Source organism: Brachyhypopomus gauderio, unplaced genomic scaffold (assembly GCF_052324685.1).
Source record: "Brachyhypopomus gauderio isolate BG-103 unplaced genomic scaffold, BGAUD_0.2 sc98, whole genome shotgun sequence".
NCBI lineage: Eukaryota > Metazoa > Chordata > Actinopteri > Gymnotiformes > Hypopomidae > Brachyhypopomus > Brachyhypopomus gauderio.
The window spans coordinates 477,383-497,916 of record NW_027506919.1 but is presented as its reverse complement, the minus strand read 5'-3'; the positions used below and the strand labels follow the sequence as shown (position 1 = coordinate 497,916).

The window sequence follows — 20,534 nt, the reverse complement described above, 5'->3', positions numbered from 1 at the left end:
CATAATCGTTTGTCTCGAATTGCCCTCTGACCTTAGTCCAGAACCATGATTTTTGACACACACACACACACACACACACACACACAATGCAGCAGTTTAGTGTTTTGGAAAAGTAATAAAACCAAGAGTCAAGGAACAGACAACAGGAAATAGTTGCTCAGAAGCCTTTATAACATTATCATATATAACATTTTAAAAACTCGTTTGTCTTCCATCAACAAGATCAAATTTCAGTTATATGGAATGAAACCTTTCAATGTTTTTTTGTTTTGTTTTACAGATTAGGTATATCAAGTAACAATGATTTTATGTTAACAGTGACACGGAACTGTTGTCCACAACTAAACGTTTAGATTTTCAGTTTTGTACCATTAGGGACGTCCATAATGCACTGGTACCTTGCCACATGCCACATAAATGGGCCCTTTCATCCTCTGACCATGGTACCCACAGTTAGGTGGTGTCAAACCTGAAATTAACGTGCAGTCAACCATTGTAAAGTTGCTCTTGCTTTTATAATAGTTCCCTCCCAAATTTATGCCTCGTACGCACACTTTCCTCACGTTTACAATATCGCCCACTATGAAAGTATTTATGGATTTGCATTTGGTTTTGCGATGATTCAGTCGTTGCATGGCATTGTTACACCTGCCAGCTGTCATACTAGGAGCAATGTGCTTTCGGATGAAAGCAGCTTCTGTCTGAGCATCGGTGTACGCAGTGACACACAGAAGAAGAAAGAGGGCTGGCCAACGCATCTCCATGGCGATGTCTCTGGAGAGAGAAACGAAGATCAGCAGGTACCATGTCAGCAGAAACACTCACACAGTTCATCTTCATCTGCTTGTATTTGTGTGGGTGTTTATGGTGAACTACACAACAGCAGCTCCACACTGCTGTACACCTCATAAACCCATTTAACAAAACAAACATGCTTTCATTTGCATAATATGTGGAATTATTGGAAATGTAGTGCATATGCTTGTTGACCTCAAATCTACACTACCAGTCAGAGGTTTTTGAACATCCTATTTTATTTTATATTTCTATAATTCAATGTCTCTGTGTTCTCTGACATTCAACTATAGAACAGATAGATAATTTGAGATGAAAAGCAATAGTGTTTTATTTATCAAATGTGATGACTCCCTGATGCTCTATCCAGAGAACAGAGGCTGTAGTATGTTATAGTATCATGCTGTGGTAGGTCATCTGGTTCAGCAGGTCTCTGTCCAAGGAGAAGAACCCCAGATCATCACACTCTCTCCTCCATGCAGAGGAACCAGCACTTATTCAACAAACTAAAAACTCTGCATTATGAAGACTTAAAATTTTTTATTCATAAGTCCATGATGTTCTTCCATTCTTCTGTAGTCCATGAGATGTTCTTCCATTCTTCCATTCTTCCATTCTACATCTACCATCAAATGTCTGCAGGTCAGTGTGACTGTAGGGTGTGATGTGAATCTTTTTCTCTTCTCTGGCTAGACCCAGACTCAACCATCCTCATTTACCTCACAACTTCAACATTGGGATTTGTACATTTAAGTCCCACCATTCTCACTGACAGTGGCGTTCTCAATGTCAGTTGACACGTCAAACCTGCAGCTTGACATGTCCTCTTCACAACTGAAGCTGATACTTGCAAACTAACGTGTTAAACTATGTTTGAAGGTCTTGTCCTGTATCATTTAAGTGGCTGACTCCTAAACATGTGGTCTGCTAGACCTCTTCCTGTTAATGTTTGCTTTGGTTATAAGTGGCACTTCATGGTGTACTCACTGACACACGTTGGTGTTCTTTGTATCTTAAGGAAATGTCTATAATAGTCTGTGTTTCTTTGGCAGTTTCTTTTTCACCTCTACATTTACACAGATAGTGGAAGTAGAAGTTATTTATCAGTAGTTTGGACACCTTGATGCAAAGAATTATCCAAATAGAAATGCTTTGCATCAATTTTCAAAACTTAATTTAGAAACATGCCTGCAGAACAGTTGATGGTGTTTAACATCTGACTGGAAATGTTTTATTGTTCTGACATATATGTTCAATTTCAGATTATTCTTCATTTTTTAAGAACCTAATAACAACCTGTTCTAAAATATTTGACCTATTGTGTATTTTACTTAATATGCCTGTAATGTCTAATGTAATCAGCCATGTACAGTTTGACTATATCTAAATAAAAACAAATACTGTAACTTACTTGATGTTACTGCAGGAAATGTTGTACAAATCCCAATGTTGAAGTTGTGAGGTAAATGATGATGGTTGAGTCTGGGTTTAGCCAGAGAAGAGAAAAAGATTCACACCACATCCTACAGTCATACTGACCTGCAGTCATTTGATGGTTATCACACTACACACACATTAACTCAATGTAAAGGTTATAGTATTTCTAACAAATCCATTACTAGTAAACGTAATAACTAGTTGTTGTTAAAAGGTGGAGAGAGATATTAAGCCCCAGTCACAGCTGTGAGTAACAGCATGTGTTGGGTCTATGTTGGACATTTTGGTAAGTGCTTCCACACTATTTACACTGAGGACATTGGATACGTCTCCACTTCTTTCCGTAATAGACATTTTTCTACAGTTTGTAAGTGTATTCTGAGGATCTTTTATATATCATCTTGCTGTATATCTTTGTGTTCTGAGAACATGGATGTGAATTTGGGGAGCAGATCTCTCTCATCACTTCTCACTCACTTGGTCTGGTCTCATCACTTCTCACTCACACGATCTGGTCTCATCACTTCTCACTAACACGGTCTGGTCTCATCACTTCTCACTAACACGGTCTGGTCTCATCACTTCTCACTCACACGATCTGTTCTCATCACTTCTCACTAACACGGTCTGTTCTCATCACTTCTCACTAACACGGTCTGGTCTCATCACTTCTCACTAACACGGTCTGGTCTCATCACTTCTCACTAACATGGTCTGGTCTCATCACTTCTCACTGTAGTCTCACCCTTGATGATTCACTATGATCTAAAAGGCTTTTTTTTTTGTTCCAGAAATAAATATGGACCGGTATTTAAAATAAAAGTTCCCTGACATCAAACCTGTAACACATTTATAAATTATCTGTGTAAACCAATAAACATTTATAAATCTGTTCAGGAGAACCTGCCCATGTTCATTTATGTAGTTGAAATGCCCCTAATAAGAGCCATGGTGATGATATCTGACTCACCTCTCTGGTCACTGGTCCACAGTAAAGCTGTGCAGATAAAGATCACAGCTTAACTAGTCTGCACATATCAGCCACTTTATACTCCAAAACTGTCTCCTCCCTTGTGTGTCAGCTGATGAATATGGATAAGGCATTAACCCATTTGTGCAGTGAGAGTAAACACACACACACACACACACACACACACACACTAGTGAACACTAGGGGGCTGTTGTGCATACGTGCCCAGAGCAGTGGGCAGTCATATTCCCGGGGCCTGGGGAGCAGTTAGGGTTAAGCATCATGCTCCATGCAAGACTTCAATCATGACCTAGCTGGGAATCGAACCTACGACCCTCCGGTCACTCCCCTACCACTAAACCTTGGCTGTCCCTGATTGTCCAGTATACTGGAATCCTAACACGAGCAACTGTAGGCTATCTAACTGGTTAAATGTAATAAGCCTTTGCAAAGTAAGAGTGCTGAGCTAAGATCACCTCATTTGTGCATGTAGGTTCATTTATTAGGGTAGAACAGGCAGATTGTCAAAATGTCCAGTTAAAATATTGAAAGATGTAGCTCTGATTACAGCAGTGCAGAGAGGGGGCACCGCACAACACAGAGAGGAAACACGACACGGAGCGGTAGCACCCCACGACATGGAGATGTAGAACCCACAACACAGAGAGGAAACACCCCACGACACGGAGATGTAGAACCCACGACACAGAGAGGAAACACCCCACGACACGGAGCGGTAGCACCCCATGACATGGAGAGGTGACATCCCATGACACGGAGAGGAAACACCCCACAACACGGAGAGGTAGCAGACCACGACACGGAAAGGAAACTCCCCACGACACAGAGAGGAAACACCCCACGACACGGAAAGGAAACTCCCCACGACACGGAGAGGAAACACCCCACGACACGGAGAGGAAACACCCCACGACACGGAGAGGAAACACCCCACGACACCGAGAGGTGTCACCCCACGACACAGCACCTGTGGAACAGCTGACTTCTGGGACATTTCACTCTAATGAAAACTGCTTGTCAGGTCCATATTTGTTCCTGGGACATAAAAAGCCTTTCAGATAATAGTGAAGCATCAAGGGTGAGACTGCAGTGAGAAGTCATGAGATCAGACTGTGTGTGTGAGAAGTGATGAGACCAGACCAGTGTGAGTGAGAAGTGATGAGACCTGACCGTGTGACTCAGATCTTTCATTCAGCTGCTCCCCAAATTCACATCCATGTTCTCAGAACACAAAGATATGCAGCAAGATGATATATAAACGATCCTCAGAATACACTTACAAATTTGTAAATTTCAGAAGTTATCATTCTCGTCTCACTGGACTTTCCACTACTAGAGCCTTTCTTTGGAGCCATAATGCAAAAAAAAAACGTTTGTAGTATTGAAATACTGTACTGTATACACCGTACGTACTGTTACTCGTTGCAAAGCACACGCCCAAATATGCTGTGATGACCGGTTCATGCTCGTATCTCGAGCGTGCACTCGGGTGTCGAACAGAAATTTTGCTCGTCTCGGTGCTCGTATCTTGGATCGCTCGTATATAGAGCAGCTCGTATCTCGAGGTACCACTGTACTGTAAGATCTTAGCGCAGCTTTTGATACTGTAGACAACATTTTGCTGGATTGACTAGAAAACACGGTAGGTATTAAAGGAGTTGCACTCTCCTGGTTTAGATCATATCTGACCAACCGCTTCCAATGTGTAAGTGTTAATAATAAAACATCTAAATCTGTGCAGGTTAAATATGGTGTCCCACAAGGGACAGTCCTAGGACCACTTCTATTTACACTTTACATGTTACCCTTAGGCGAGATTATGCATAAGCACGACATCAAGTTCCACTCCTACGCAGACGATACCCAACTATATTTATCGGCTAAACCTGATGATTTAGGTGTAAACAGTAAAATCGAGAAGTGTGTAGAAGAGATAAAACATTGGATGGCATGTAACTTTCTAGCACTAAATCCAGATAAAACAGAGCTAATAATAATTGGGTCTAGGGCAGCGAGAGACAAGATACGTAATGTAGCATTAATGTAGCAACGTAATCTACATACCTTTACTATAACCCCCAGGGCAGAGGTAAAGAACTTAGGCGTCACAATAGACCCAGATCTCTCGTTCGATTCGAATTAATAATATAACTAGGGTAGCGTTCTTTCACTTACGCAACATTGCTAAAACTAGAAACATATTAAATACTAATGATGCAGAAAAACTAATCCATGCATTCATATCCTCTCACCTAGATTATTGCAATAGTCTTCTGTCGCCTATGGCTTGCTCATTAGGGATTTGGACCCATAGTATTGTTAACCTTGTAAATCCTGTAAAGCGCTTTGTGACAACATGTGTTGTGAAAAGCGCTATACAAATATATTTGATTTGATTTGATTAGAAACACTGTAACCTTCATATTGAGTTAATGTGTGTGTAGTATGATGAGCATCAAATGTCTGCAGGTCAGTATGATTGAAGAATGTGATGTGAATCTTTTTCTCTTCTCTGGCTAAACCCAGACTCAACCATCCTCATTTACCTCACAACTTCAACATTGGGATTTGTACAACATTTCCTGCAGTAACATTAAGTACGTTACAGTATTCGTTATTATTTAGATATAGGGATATATACATAGCTGACATTACAAGCATATGAAATAAAATACACAAGTATATGAAGTAAAATACACAATTGGTCAAATGTTCAGAACACCCCATTTTCACAGGTTATTAGGTTTTTAAAAATTGAAAGTACATGTCAGAGCAATAAAACACTTGCAGTCAGTAGTTAAAAAACCTTCAGCTGTTCTGCAGTAATGTATATAAATTACCAAAAAAAGTTTTGGAAGTTGAGGCAAAGAGTGGATAATTCTTCGCATCAAGGTGTCCCAACTACTGATTAAATACTGTCTGTGTAAATGTAGAGGTGAAAGAATGCCAAATAAACACAGACTATTATAGGCATTTACTTATGGGACATTGCAAAGAACACCAACGTGTGTCAGTGAGTACACCATGAAATGCCACTTAAAACCACAGCAAACATTGACAGGAAGAGGTCTAGCAGACCACATGGATCCGACTCAGCCACTTGCATGATAAATAGCTCACAGGACAAGACCATCAAACACAGTTTAACATGTCTTAGTTAGCATGTCTCACCTTCAGCTGTGAAGAGAACATGTCACGCTGCAGGTCTGAAAGCCAAAAAATGAAAAACCGAGATGGGTGGGACCATGTAGCACCACCAGTGGACTACAGAAGAATGGAAGAACATCTTATAGACTAATGAATCAAAAGTTTGAAATCTTCATAATGCAGAATTTTTGTATGTTTTTGAATATGTGCTTGTTCCTCTGCATGGAGGAGAGAGTGTGTTGGTGTGATGAAAACATAAACCAGAACATCTTTACTCGCCGAGTTCCTATTCCACCCACCACAAATACACCAAGACAAACACCACAACTAATTGTACTTACTGTAAATAACCCGTAACAATATACATTTGCATCCAGTTCCCTGCTCCACACCAAGGCTGTGTTTGACATTGCCAACTACACACTACTTGTGTACTGATTGGGCTACAAAGCAATATGCAGTATGACACCAAAATGAATTTCCCAGTACATGAAATATACCTGGATAATATTTCTACTTCCTCATGTTCCAGTACATGACATTACCCGTCGTTGTAGTGTTCTACATCCCATCATGCAACAGTGGAGACAAATCTTTCTGGCTGCTTGTGTTTACACAAAGATCTCCATCCATTTAATGAACACTTGTGCAAAAAACTGGAGATTGAATTTCAGACCATCTACATGATTTTTAATGTTGGTCTTATATCGTCTGATGAAGTTATCTTCTGAATAAACTCCACTAGATCTTGATGTACAAGGGATGTGTATCCTTTATCTATTCTGGTCTCCATAATTTTTACATATATTTGTTGAAATAACCACACACCTCATTTTCTGATCTTTAACCCAAGTGGGCCTGATTATTTCAGTGTAGGTTTTCCACACAAACCTCTACAATATCACAGCAGGGCTTCTACTCACATAGACCATATTTCAAACTACCAAGAAAATTGGGCATGAGGTGTTTTTCCATGTGTGGAAAACTCATAATGTGGAATCATCAGGCCACATTGGTCAGACTCCAGAAAATGACCAACAGATCTTCGTGAAAAGATGTTTGGTTTGTTCCTTGGTTGTGTCTGTCCGAGACAGAGACCTGTGACTACAGAGGGTGAGATGGCAGTGTATCTGTCTCTGTCAAACTGCAGAGGGTGTGTGTATGTGTGTGTGTGTGTGTGTGTGTGTGTGTGTGTGTGTGTGTGCCCGTGCCCGCGGGGACCTCAGACTTCACACCTTCAAACACAATATAACACTTAGTTAGCATGTCTCACCTTTAGCTGTGAAGAAAACATGTCAGAAATATAAAATAAATGAGGGTGTTCAAACCCTTTGACTGTTAGTGTAAACGTGAGGCCAAGAAGCATATGGACTTCATACCAATAATTCCACAAAATATTATGCAGGAAATTCGGTGATTTCCACAAGTATTCACAATGTGATATCACAAATATTCAGAATGTGACATTTCTTTCTCATAAAAACACTTTTTGGAATTATACTATAGAACTATACTATACTATATTATAGAACATGACATGCAGATTGTGGGTTTTGATTCAGAATATGGATCAGCCACTCAAGACACACCAGCCCTGAATGTCGCACCACAAAGAATCATATTCTAGAGAGGAAGTAGTCACTGTGTGATGATGGGCACAGGGAGAAGGACTAGGCAACGAGTCCAGACTTCCTTGTACACACACACGTTTGTACACACACACGTTTATTAACATAGAAGCGCAGACAGCGCACGTTTAAACACTCACAGGTTTTCACAATGAACAACTCTAACAAAGACGAGCACGGGACACTGCGTGAACGCACATTAAATAGACAAACCACATAAGCCCAGAGTGTTCACGAGACGAGCCACAGGTGAGACCGATGAACACACTCAGACACAACCACACCCACGAAGAAACACACGCCCAAAGGGGAGGGGTCAGGGGCTGCACCGTGACAGAGCCCCCCACCAAGGGCACTACCCGTCCCGGGGTGCCAACAGGACCGAACGCCCCGAACCCACACCGATGGGCGGATCCGGAGCCCTCAGTCCTGTGTCTGGGAGATGACCACCCTCGGTGGAGAGTCCGCCACAAACAGCCTAGAACACCCTCCCTGGGAATACTGGGGAAAAGACGTATGACACAAACAACGGTACATTCACAAAAACACACACAGGAACTTTAACGGACAGAGGCACAAAAGGGAAAAGGAGATTCGGGAGAAACATAGGGATGGACACAAACACTGGTACAGACACACACAAAAACTGAGCCAGGCTTCGTGCCTGGAGGAGGTTCATCAGAGGGGAAAACCCTCCCTGAGCTGCAGGCGCTGCAATGGGCGGTCTCCCTCCTGTCCTTGCCGCAAACCCTCTGCCGGGTGCAGCGCGTCTGGCGGACTTCCCTGTAGCCCTCTCAGGAGGAATGCGACCAGTCGCCTCGGAACCCCTCGGGGGGCGCGCCGCCGGGCACGCTGGCCGACGTTCGCTCTCCTCCCTCAGAGAGCCCCACAGGGGAATCTGACCACCTCCTGGTGATTCCTCCCGTTGCCTGGCTGTGAGCGCGGGTCTCTCCCTCCCCAAACCGGCTTCATGAATTCCTCCGGAGTATCGCACCGGGAGCAGTCCATCACCTCTCCCTCAGATAAGGAAGAAACGCCCTCTTTCGGACTCCTCCTCCCCTTACGGTCTCTCCGCAATGCTCGGATGGAGGCGGGCTCGCGTCCTCCCTTTCCGTGTACGATTCCCCCTCCTGCAGCAACAGCGCAACCACTGGGTCTTGCTTGATCCACAGACGCAGACGGCTAGACGTAGACAACATAAACACACGCCCAAAGGGGATGAGTCGGGGGCTGTACCGTGACACACTGCACTTTTCCTAGATTGTTGGCACCAACTCAACAGTTTGTTTTAGTGGTAAACTTTGGGTTTACTAAGGAACGAACCATATTTTTCTCTATCTTTATAGGTCATTCTTTACGACAAAGAACGTCAAAACATATGCGCAATCAATCACTGAATGCAAAACTAAGACTTGGTTTTCTGTTGATAGTTGCATATGAATATGAATATGAAAAAATATTAAATATGACATGCAACATTGCCAGTGTCAACAGTTTAGTTGTTTGTGAAACATTTTGGTTGTTGCATTTCACATGACAGTATCACCTTTAAACAACCTTCCTAGAAAGAACATGTTCGTTCCTCTGTCTTGTGAGTAGTAAGATAATTATAGGGCTTGAAAAGGTGTGCCCTAGAGTGTAATGTGTGTATAGTTTAGTGTGTGTGAAGCTGTGTATGGTGTGTGGTAATGTATGCGGTGTGTATGAAGGTGTGGTGTATGAGGATTACAGTGTAATGTCTGTAGAGTCTAGTGTGTGTTATGGTGCATGAGACTGTATGTGGTGTGTATGAAGGTGTATAGTGTGTATGGCATATATGATGCATATGTTGTGTGTATGAAGGTATACAGGGTGTATTGTGTGTATGACAACACCTCCTTAGGTATGTATGTGTCTGTGTAGTATGAGTGATGTATGTATGTGTGTGTCTGTGTGGTGAATATGTGTGTGACTGTGTGGAGTGGGTATGAGAGAGATGCATGTATGTGTGTGTCTGTGTGGTGTATATGTGTATATGTGGAGTGTGTATGAGAGAGATGTATGTATGTGTGTGTCTGTGTGGTGTATATGTGTATATGTGGAGTGTGTGAGAGAGATGTATGTATGTGTGTGTCTGTGTGGTGTAAATGTGTGTATGTGGAGTGGGTATGAGAGAGATGTATGTATGTGTGTGTCTGTGTGGTGTATATGTGTATATGTGGAGTGTGTGAGAGAGATGTATGTATGTGTGTGTCTGTGTGGTGTAAATGTGTGTATGTGGAGTTGGTATGAGAGAGATGTATGTATGTCTGTGTCTGTGTGGTGTATGTGTGGTGTATATGTGTGTGTGGAGTGGGTATGAGAGAGATGCATGTATGTGTGTGTCTGTGTGGTGTATATGTGTATATGTGGAGTGTGTATGAGAGAGATGTATGTATGTGTGTGTAGTGGGTATGAGAGAGATGTATGTATGTGTGTGTAGTGGGTATGAGAGAGATGTATGTATGTGCGCGTGCGTGTGTGTGTGTGGGGGGGGGGGGGGGGTGGCTCTATAATTTCCCACTGAAAACAGCAGGGCATCAGTGGATCAGCAGAGCCAAAGACAGTCATGAAGAACAACTCAGGACTTCAGCTTGCAGGACCATCAACCAAAGCTTTGTCTTATGCAACAGTCTTAAATCTTTGAGAATTTGCTGAATTCTAAACTTTGTGGCACAGACCTTATTTGGCAAGCTACTTTAAAACATATAGTATTTGGGCTACGTTACAACAATGTATCACCATCTACATCAATAGATTTAAACATTAGAATAGAAAAAAACATTAAAATGTAGGTTGACCCCTCTACTCTCTACCACTGCTTATCGTGCATGTGCACTTTAATATTTGGGTTCAATGTGATGGTTTGGTTGTGATGGTTTAGATGTGATGGTTTAGATGTGATGCAGTTTTTTTTCCCAGCAGTTTAGCCTGTGCATTTCCATAGTGTTCATTTGGTAACCTGTGAATTCCAAAATCATCATCAGATTTAAGTGTTTTTGGGTCATTTTGCTGTGACTCAATCAAGTCTACACAGGTTTTCTTGGTTATATGTTTTTACATGTAAGCATATTGTATCTCCCACTGCTTAATCCAAATATGGTATTCTCTGGGCTTATTGGACAGACTATCATGTTCCTGTTGAATGCTGGGTAGGAAGGATGTCCTTACACTGCTGCTGTACGGTATATAAGGACGGATTTTGTTAGATGATAGATCAACAACACAGATCAACAGCTCACTTTAACCTATTCAAGGACATTTTTCTTGCTGGGGGATTTCGGGGAGGAGAACCCTAGAGCTGTTGTCATACAGAGTCCAGCTGTTTCAGGTAACATGATCTATTCTGAATCTTATGTTTAAGCTGTGAAGTATAATCCCATTAATCTGTACAAAGCTGGATGTGTTAATTGTTCTTTGTGTCTTAGTGTCTACAGTTATTAGTCTCTCCCTCCAGAACCATTGTCATGGAGATACATTGGTTTGTTGTGGGTTTGATGTTGACCTTGTCTACCACTCCGTGGGCTGACGCCCAGTCCACCGACGTGACGGTGCGCTACAAGAACTTCCTCAGACAGCACGTGAACAAGGACATGGACGAAAACCAGTGTAACGATGTGATACGTAGCAGGAATATCACAAACACAAAACAAGGTTGCAAAGAAAAAAACACCTTCATCCGGGCCACGGAGAGTGACGTCAAGGCAGTCTGCAGTAATGGGGTTAGAATTCAGCGTCAGGGTAAAAATCTTTACAAAAGCAATCAAACTTTTTCTTTAATCATCTGCAAGTTGATAAATGTCTCCCCCCAATGTAAGTATTCGGGTTCCAGGAGCACTCTAAAAATTATAGTGGAATGTGATCATGGTTTGCCTGTGCACTATAATGGAGACATAAGGAGACAAGTATTGGGCAATTTGATTAAACTTGAAAGATCAACTGTAACTAAAAAGAAATGTAACTCCATTGTATCCATTAAGAAATCTTTAAAATGACCAAAAAAATTGTAATGTTTCCAGAAAAATGTATGTCAAAATACAACATGAAAATAAAAAATATGCATCAGTGCTTATTGTCAGGGCAGGCCCCAGCACTGCCCCGCCTATGACCACCAGAGGGCGCTCAAGGTCTACAGCTAACAGACGTAATCAGCGAAAATGAGAATCAGCTGATTCGCTCCCTACTTAGGGAGGCCGTTGACTTCTCATTTTCGCTGAGTTGTTTGTTCTTTCTCGAGCTGTAAGCCGGTAACGTGTCTCTTGGTATTCTCCCGTTGTCTTTTGCCTCTCTTTTTCTCGAGCTGTGTTTTTCAAGTGTTAACGCTTCTGCGCCCTTTTGGGTCTATCTCAAGTTTTCCCCCCGCTGTATTTTCTCTGATCTTTCTCTTATCGTTTTTGGGAAGTTTTTTATTTTGCTTTACAGTTTGGGGTAGCCGGTCCTTCCCCCGGCGGTTTTTGTTACCGTTTTGTTTATTTCCTTTTTTCGCGTTGAGGTCATTCCGCGTTCTTTATTTTTGAGCGCTGTGTTTTTGGGTAGACTACTTGCCCCACGTTGCTTTCTCCGTTTTTTTCTTTATTTTGCGCGCTGTGTTTTGCAGGCTACTGTTCCTCGCGTTGAGTATATTCCGCGTCTTTGTTTTTGGTATTTCTTCTGTTTTTTCCTTCGTGCTGCCTTTCACGAAGACGTTTTCCTTTTCTCTTTTCCCGTGAGCGTTTTGGCGGAGGTTTCAGTTTTGTGGTTTTTGTTTTGGCGTTTGGGTTTAGTTCAACCTCCGCGGTTTATGCGCGTTCGCGTACCGCCGCATTCAACGTGGTTGTACGCGCGCACGTGTCCTCACCTAACAGTTATGGTATTATGGATGGATACTATGCACTTGTGAAACAATATAAATATTTGCTTATTCAGTTTTGATTTTTATCATGCATGTGTTGGTTTGTCATCGGCAGTTGTATGGCTACTGTAATCTGGGATTTCAAAACCAAAGTAATAACTGAAACCGTTTTCACCATAGTTTAATCATCCAGTCAGGTTTTATTCAGTGTTAAGAGTAAAATTCAAAGCAATAAATCCAGGACATCAAAAGGGTTATTCAAAGTTAATGCCCCTTTACAATTACAACATTAATGTAAAGTTACCATACCTGCATACTGCACATAGTCTATGGTGAATGACATCACAGAAATAGAGTGATGGAAGGATAAAGACATCAAACTGACATCCGTTTTTTCAGACACATGTTCATTTATTTCAGTGTAGTTTTGAACCAGTAAAACAATCATAAATCATGTCTAGGTCATCCAAAGTAACACTGAATCTGACTTTACCTAAATAAACACCCCAAAGTGGAGCGTCAAGCGTTCTGAGCTATGTAATTCATAGCTGTGCAGCAGTTAATCCCTAAATCCATAAAGATACAAGTGATTTTGTTTTAGTTATTGTGCCTCACTTCAAACCTACACAAGTGTTCTTGGTTATGTTTTTACATGTGTAGCCTTATTTAAGGATTGTGATGAGAAACTGGTACAAAGACAAGATAAATATAGACAGACAAATTATCCTCAGGTGCCAGGAACCTTGTGGGTCCTGCCCACCTGAGGTAGGAACACAACGCAACACCAAGACAATATAAACTACTGCCAATGTGGACGGAGGCGGACGGCAGGGGGCCCCCGTATCGTGATCGCGACTGGGCTGTCAAGAAGACAACAACCACGCCCCAGTCGGTCACAGGATCCTAACACCCTAGCAGGTGTCAGGGCAGAATTTATATTTGGTCTTTCTGTAATCATATTCATCAGTGTTCGTATTGACCACTATTAGTAATAAGTGGAAAGGAAATCACTTTATTATAGTATAATAAACATGTCATGTATCTGAAAATACTCAGCCCGTTTGGCACCAACAACCATGCCACGTTCAAAGTCACTTAAATCACCTTGAGGCATACCTAATAATAATGTGGCCGGAGTGTATTGCGCTGGGCTCTCCAGCCAGGGTTTACACATGTGCACCTAACCCCAGCCACTCTCCGTGACCAGGGACCCCACTAGCCCCCCCCCCCCCCCCCCACCCCCCCCCCTTCCAAACATAAATCGTAAAACAGTTCACCAAAACGCTAGGACAAAACGAACACACGAGACTAAACAAACAAGAGATGCGATAGCGCACTCGCTAACTTGCGTGTTCCCACATATAAAAACACACATCCAAACATACATTCATACACACAGACGAGCAAAACGTGAGGACAGAGGCAGTCTCGTTAGAGAGGAGCACTGCAGTGGTGATGTGCTCAAGTCACTGCCATGTTACATAAAGTGCACAAGACAAACATTCAACCTTAATTACCCTAGATACCTAAGCTGCCCTCTGGTGGCCAACGATGGCATATATTACTACTTTTCACTCTGTACCTACATTACATTGCAAAATTCTGGGTAAATGTTTATAACACTGTACCTGGTTCCTGCCCAGACCCACTCCTCATTTACTCATGTAGTCATTTTACTTTTACTTTCATTTTGTAACAGCCGGCAACTGTGCAATGTCAGCAGAAGTTTAGGGTGAGTAAAGTTAAATACACAGAACTGAAACAAGGAACAGGTGATAACAATAACACAGGGGCGTGGTAATAAACGGGGAATCACGGAGACAAACGAGCAGGGCGGGACAAACGGGCAAGGAACACAGACACGAGGGAATCCGGAGTGACAGCTAAGGGAGGGGCGCGAGGCCATACGTGACAAGCAGGCTCAAAAAGAAACAGAAGCGCAAAATGCGAATTCTTCTAACGGGATGAGAGATAGCAGTCATTCAATTACGCCATATTACCAAAACTCTGGGAAGAACCTCCTACAAACCGATGAAAACAGCAATTTATTTACAGCGCGCTTGATCACTGACCTCGCTTAGACAGTGCGACCGGAGCATCAAACTATTCCATTTCAGTCGTCACCATACAGCAATTTGTAATTGGTAGCGATCCCGTCTATACTGGTGGGCGTATCCTAACGAATGTGATCAGAATTGGGGCGGAGATACTGTCCTGCCTACCGGTTCTAATGCGCATGCTCTGGCTCCAATTTTCACCTACTGCGCAAGCGCATCCACGATGGCAGCGTACATGCGGCCATCTTGGTGGCATCAAAAGTTCACAATGGGAGTCAACGGTGACGTACTGTCCATTTTATATATACGGTCTCTGGGTTTATCTCCACTGAAACTGGCTCATGGTAAAATAAGAGTCATAGTCAGCCACATGGCAAAACAGGCGCCACCGCATCAACCCCAGAGGGCGAGTTTGGGGAGGAGGACTCGGAGGAAGAGGACTACCTCCCCCCCCACCCGTGTGCCCCTCTCCCACCGTAGGCTACGGTGTGGAGGGGGAAGGGGAGGAGAACCCCCCCCCCCCGGCCGTGTGTTCCGCGCCCACTGTAAAGTAAATAAATAAAAGCTGAATAAAGCCAACCTACCATGTTTATTCATTTATCTGAGTGTTTTAGGTTTTTACTTTGAAGTGGAAAAAAGTCCTGAATGAGAACGGGATGCCATTTAAGGAGAGAAAAAAAAAACCCTGATTCGACTATTAGTTGACTAAAGGGAAAATCTGACGAATCAGATCCAACTATGAAAATCCTTAGTTGAATACACCTCTACCTGTGCGCAACATTGCAGGAGCCCTCATGCCCTCACAATAAGACACACGTTCTCTGACCGATACAGGAGCATTCGCCTGGTCCTGTCCCGGCAGCGCCACCAGCTTTTCAGCTGCCCAATTGCCCTCTCCACGACTGACCAGGTGTGAGAATGGAGAGAATTGTATCCCCACTCCCGGTCAGTCTGTGGATTGCAAAGGGGGATCATCAGACACGTCTTCCTAAGTAATTTAACAATTGCCCATGTTTTAAAGTAATTATTCTAAGCTGGAAATGTCAAGTGCTTTTCTTTAAATGCTTTAAATGTATTGCTTACTAAGAAGCCACCCATCACGCACTCTGCCAGCTTGTAATCCTATCTCAACCATGCTGTTTATAAGGATGTACGAATCATGGGTTGATCCAGGCCACCGTGCCACTACATTAGTAGGGCACATTTTTGCAACACAGATTATTTGCATGTTTATGGAATGAAAGTGCTTTCTATTCACATAAGCAAATTCCTCCTCAGATGGTGCCTTTATAGAAATGTGTGTGCAGTCGATCGCTCCGATTACATTAGGGAAACCGGCTATCGCTGCAAATTGCGCTTTCTTCATTTGCCTGGTCAACCGCTTCATATACCTAGCTGACATGAAGATGATCCCATCCAAAACAGCTGGCATGGCCCGGCTCAAAGATGACTGGGATATCCCCGACCGGTCTGCCAGTTCTCTTTGAAACGAGCCAGTTGCCAGGAAGCCGAGCGTTGTCAGCAGCTGTAACAGAACTGGCAGTGCACGACTACTCGCCATTTCTCTCTCCAAAACTGGACCCAACTCAGCATAAGAGGACAGTTCTTGGAAATCTGAAACAGCTTATAAGCCAGTCGACATCATGGGCCAAAAAATTATAATGGTCACGGAAAACGCTCTCTCAGCGAATTCGGCTGAATTAGCAATATCTTCCAGTAATGCCAACGCTGACATCACCCAAGAACTCCAGTGCCACATTTCATGCAGGTTTATAAAATCTAGGCTAAGTGGAAACACGTTGAATGATTTATTTCAGTAAGGCAATGAAATTGCCTGATTAATTTACTGTTTAATTGTCTGATTAATTTACTTTGACACAATAAGGGCATACTACAATGTGTGCGTAAAGGATATCTTAATAGTTGTAATTTCAATGCATCACCTTTAAGTGTTGCCAAATGATGAAAACACATTAGAAACTGCTCTGGGCATGTGTGATCCACAGCCCCCTAGTAATCACTAGTGTGTGTGTGTGTGTGTGTGTGTTTGTGTGTTCTAACTGCACAGATGGCTAAAAAGCGGAGGACAAATTTCGATTTGTCACAATTGACCAAATATAGCAATTTACATTTACAAGAAGATTGATAAGTCTTTACTCCCAGGAAAGTTTAAAACCTGGCTGTATCAACATGGCGGAATATAGTTGGCAACCAGTGCATCTGCCAACAAGGCCTTGGCTCTGTACAAAACCTGGGGAGGCACGGTGCAAGTGGAAGTAAGGAGCAGAGAGGAGGAGAAGCGAGTAGCCAGAGCAGTGCAGCAAGGTTCCCAAGGAGCCTGGACAAAATGGGACTTGCCCAGGTGCAAAGTCACATGGAGGGATCTGTGGCGCCTGGAACCCTATCGCATCTCCTTCCTATTACGGTCTGTTTATGACACCCTCCCCTCCCCAATACATCTGTACACGTGGGGTCTAAGAGACCCAGCTTTGTAAGCTGTGCGACAAGAGGGGGACCTTGGCCCATATACTGTCTGGGTACAAAACACCTTTAACCCAGGGGTGGCCACGACAAAGTACTCCTCTCATTAGCAGACACCATAGAGCAGGAGAAAGTCAAGAGACCAGAAGATAATCCTGGTTGACAGTACCATGGGAGGAGGGCTGTGAGGAGGCCCACAAAAGGAAGACTGCAAGGTACCAACAGCTGGCCCAAGACTGCCGAGATAGAGGCTGGCAGGCATGGGTCTTCCCTGTGGAGATAGAGGCTGGCAGGCATGGGTCTTCCCTGTGGAGACAGGGTGCAGAGGCTTTCCAGCAAGGTCTGCATGGAGTTTTCTTTCTGCCATAGGAATGGACGAGAACAGCAAAAAGCAAGCAGCTCGCAGGATGGGGGAGGAGGCAGAACGTGCCTCATGCTGGATTTGGAGTAAGAGAGAGGAGGAAAGCTGGAAGCCAGGAGTAGATGGGCAGTGAGCTGGCCACTCACTGCGGGCCCACCAACTGGAAGGTGTTGTGGTTAGGGCCGAAACACCCAGAGAAGGTTGATCTCTTCGTTGAAGGTTGAACAAACGTAATTTGTTGACGGGGGGGCAAACGTAAATTGTTACCGGGCGGTGTATATATACAACCGTCAGTGCAGATAGACGATAGCCTGTCATTCATCCACTACTTTTTAATGTCATGCAATCCACCCACATTCCTTCGGGATCGACCGACACTTCCTTCGCGATCGACTGGTCGCGTTCGATTGACGTAATGGGCAACCCCTGCCCCAATGTTTTGCATTGATTGTCTAATGATGAGATTCAGAGATCTGCAAGAGTGTGCAATTACAGAACCAGGTAATTTAAAAGCAATATATTCAAAGATGTTACAGGTACAAGACTAACTTCTGTGATGTTGACTTTACTATTAAAAATCACAGCTAGTCCACCTCCTCGTCCAGAAGCACGAGGTTTACAGATATATCTGAAGTTCGGTGGCGTCGCCTGATTTATAGCAAAGTAGTCGCCGGCTTGTTGCCAGGTCTCAGTAAATGTGCCGTATTTTTGTCAATTGTGATTTTTACACCGCAATCGAAATTTGTCCTCCGCTTTTAGCCCATCTGTGCAGTTAGAACACACACTAGTGATTACTAGGGGACTGTGGATCACATGTGCCCAGAGCGGTGGGCAGCCCTAGCCCGGCGCCCAGGGAGCAGTTGGGGTTAGGTGTCTTGCTCAAGGGCACCTCAGTCATGGCCTCAGGTCTGGGAATCAAACCCACAACCCTCCGGTCTCAAGACCAGTTCCCTACCACCAGGCCATGACATGCCCCTCATGTTATTGAAGAGAATGTCAATGCTATTGTCCAGAGTGAGTTCCTGTAGCACAGATGATTTACTGGATAGGGAGTGAACATTCAGTAATCCTAAAGTGGTACCAGGAGAAGCAGGAGGGAGACAGCGCAAATTGGAGAGATTAGCTCTTTGACACACGCAGGGTACCATTGGGCGAGATGTAGTCCATAAAGAGATTATGTTCGTGCCAACAGAGTGGTGTACAGTTCTGTTGCGGTGATGACCTGAGCCATGGTGAACATAACGACGACGGCGTAATATTCTAGCAGCAGCGCTAGCAGAGGTTTTAGGGAGATGGTAGAAATTGTCCCAATTGTACAATTCATTAGCAGTATAGGTTAAAAACTGGGGACAGTAAGGAAGTGGTAAGCAGTACGGTGGGTGCACGTAGCCAAACAGGAGTGGGGAACATGCTAGCGACATTAAGGTAATTAATGACAACATCGTAGCATAGAAGAGTACAGATATTAGCGAAATGATAAAAGCCACAATCACTCAGTCAGTTGGCAAGCATTGCAGAATTACAGCAGCCATGCTCAGATGTAATATAAACACGGTCGCCAACACAATAGTGTCGCCAAGTCCAGCCAGCATAAAGAGCAAAGTACAGTTGGAGTGATGCATCCAGCTCAGTTAGCGCAGAGTTAACCCGCCGCGAGTTAAACAGAAGGCATGGAAGAACAGGAATAGTAGTATGGTAAAAAAAACTTATTACAGTTCAACGCAGACACGACAGAACAAAAAAACAGGCTAGATAATCACACAAAAGACATGGGGATGCCAGCAATACTCTCAACCGGAACTGAGGGACACAGAGACAGCGACGTACAACATATATGTACAATAAAACACCAACAAGCTTATGTAATACACTTATTCTTCTGCTATTACCAAACATGGTACCAAACATTAATTATTTCAAATAATTTCGAGTATATGTATGTTTGTATAAATATGTAAATTAAGCTGAAGGTGCGGGGAAATTTTGAAAATGAATCTTGAATGTTCCGTACAAGTGCATGAACAAAAGTGCCAATCACGACGCGTCAAGTAGGCTATATGTAGATTACTAAGCTCAAGTGTTCAGTGAAGGCAGGCTGCAGAGAAAAGGAAGGACGCGACCAGAGAATGCACAGTTCTCATGATACAGCCTGATCGCTTGACCCGGTGACAGCGCATTCTACCGCTCTAGCAGTAATGTTAATATGGGTTTGATTCCTAGCTAATACTCCAGTAAAGTACAGATACAGCATTTTAGTACTTAAGTACAGTAGTGAAGTAGTTCTAATTTGTTACTATACATCTGTAGATTAGTCTCACGATCGTTCTCTTAGGAGTCCTAACCCTCCTCCTTCACTACTAACCCTCCTCCTTCACCACTGTGATCTATGGAGGATTAGGACAATAGATCATGGTAGTTGGATTTCAGGATGCACATTGTAAGCACTCAAGTGGTCATTTGAACATAGGATAGATGGATGCATGGAAGGATACTACAACTGAAGATGAATAATACTGAATAGTATTTCACGACAACATACTGGATGGATCTCACTACAAACAAATGTAGAGAACAAAGAAGAAATTAATAACTGTACAATATAACCAATATAATAAAATACCTAAGAAATATACAATTACCACCATCCTCCAAGCGATAAAACATAACATAGAAACATACATAAACACGCATCCATGATCAAGTCCCATACCTCACACAGGTTTGGTGTACTTAAAGGACATGGCCTACTCTTTTATCCTCCAAGACCTGCCCCTTTCCTGGAGCAAGG

At 43.1% G+C, this 20,534-nt stretch overlaps 1 protein-coding gene across 3 annotated transcripts in view; it reads left to right on the top strand.

The window, feature by feature from the left end:
• LOC143496651 (ribonuclease-like 3) overlaps positions 1-13,208 on the top strand; it is a 31,524-nt gene extending 18,316 nt beyond the window's left edge. Inside the window, exons 2-3 of one of the 3 annotated variants that reach the window (XM_076992833.1) lie at positions 11,284-11,347; positions 11,474-13,208. In XM_076992833.1, the coding sequence (XP_076848948.1) occupies positions 11,484-12,011 (528 nt within the window). In that variant the 5' untranslated portion in view covers positions 11,284-11,347; positions 11,474-11,483 and the 3' untranslated portion in view covers positions 12,012-13,208. Of the gene's footprint in view, positions 1-11,273; positions 11,348-11,444 lie in introns of those variants that run through there. The other 2 variants (XM_076992835.1, XM_076992836.1) reach the window with 2 other exon arrangements.
• Positions 13,209-20,534: the final 7,326 nt, after the last annotated feature.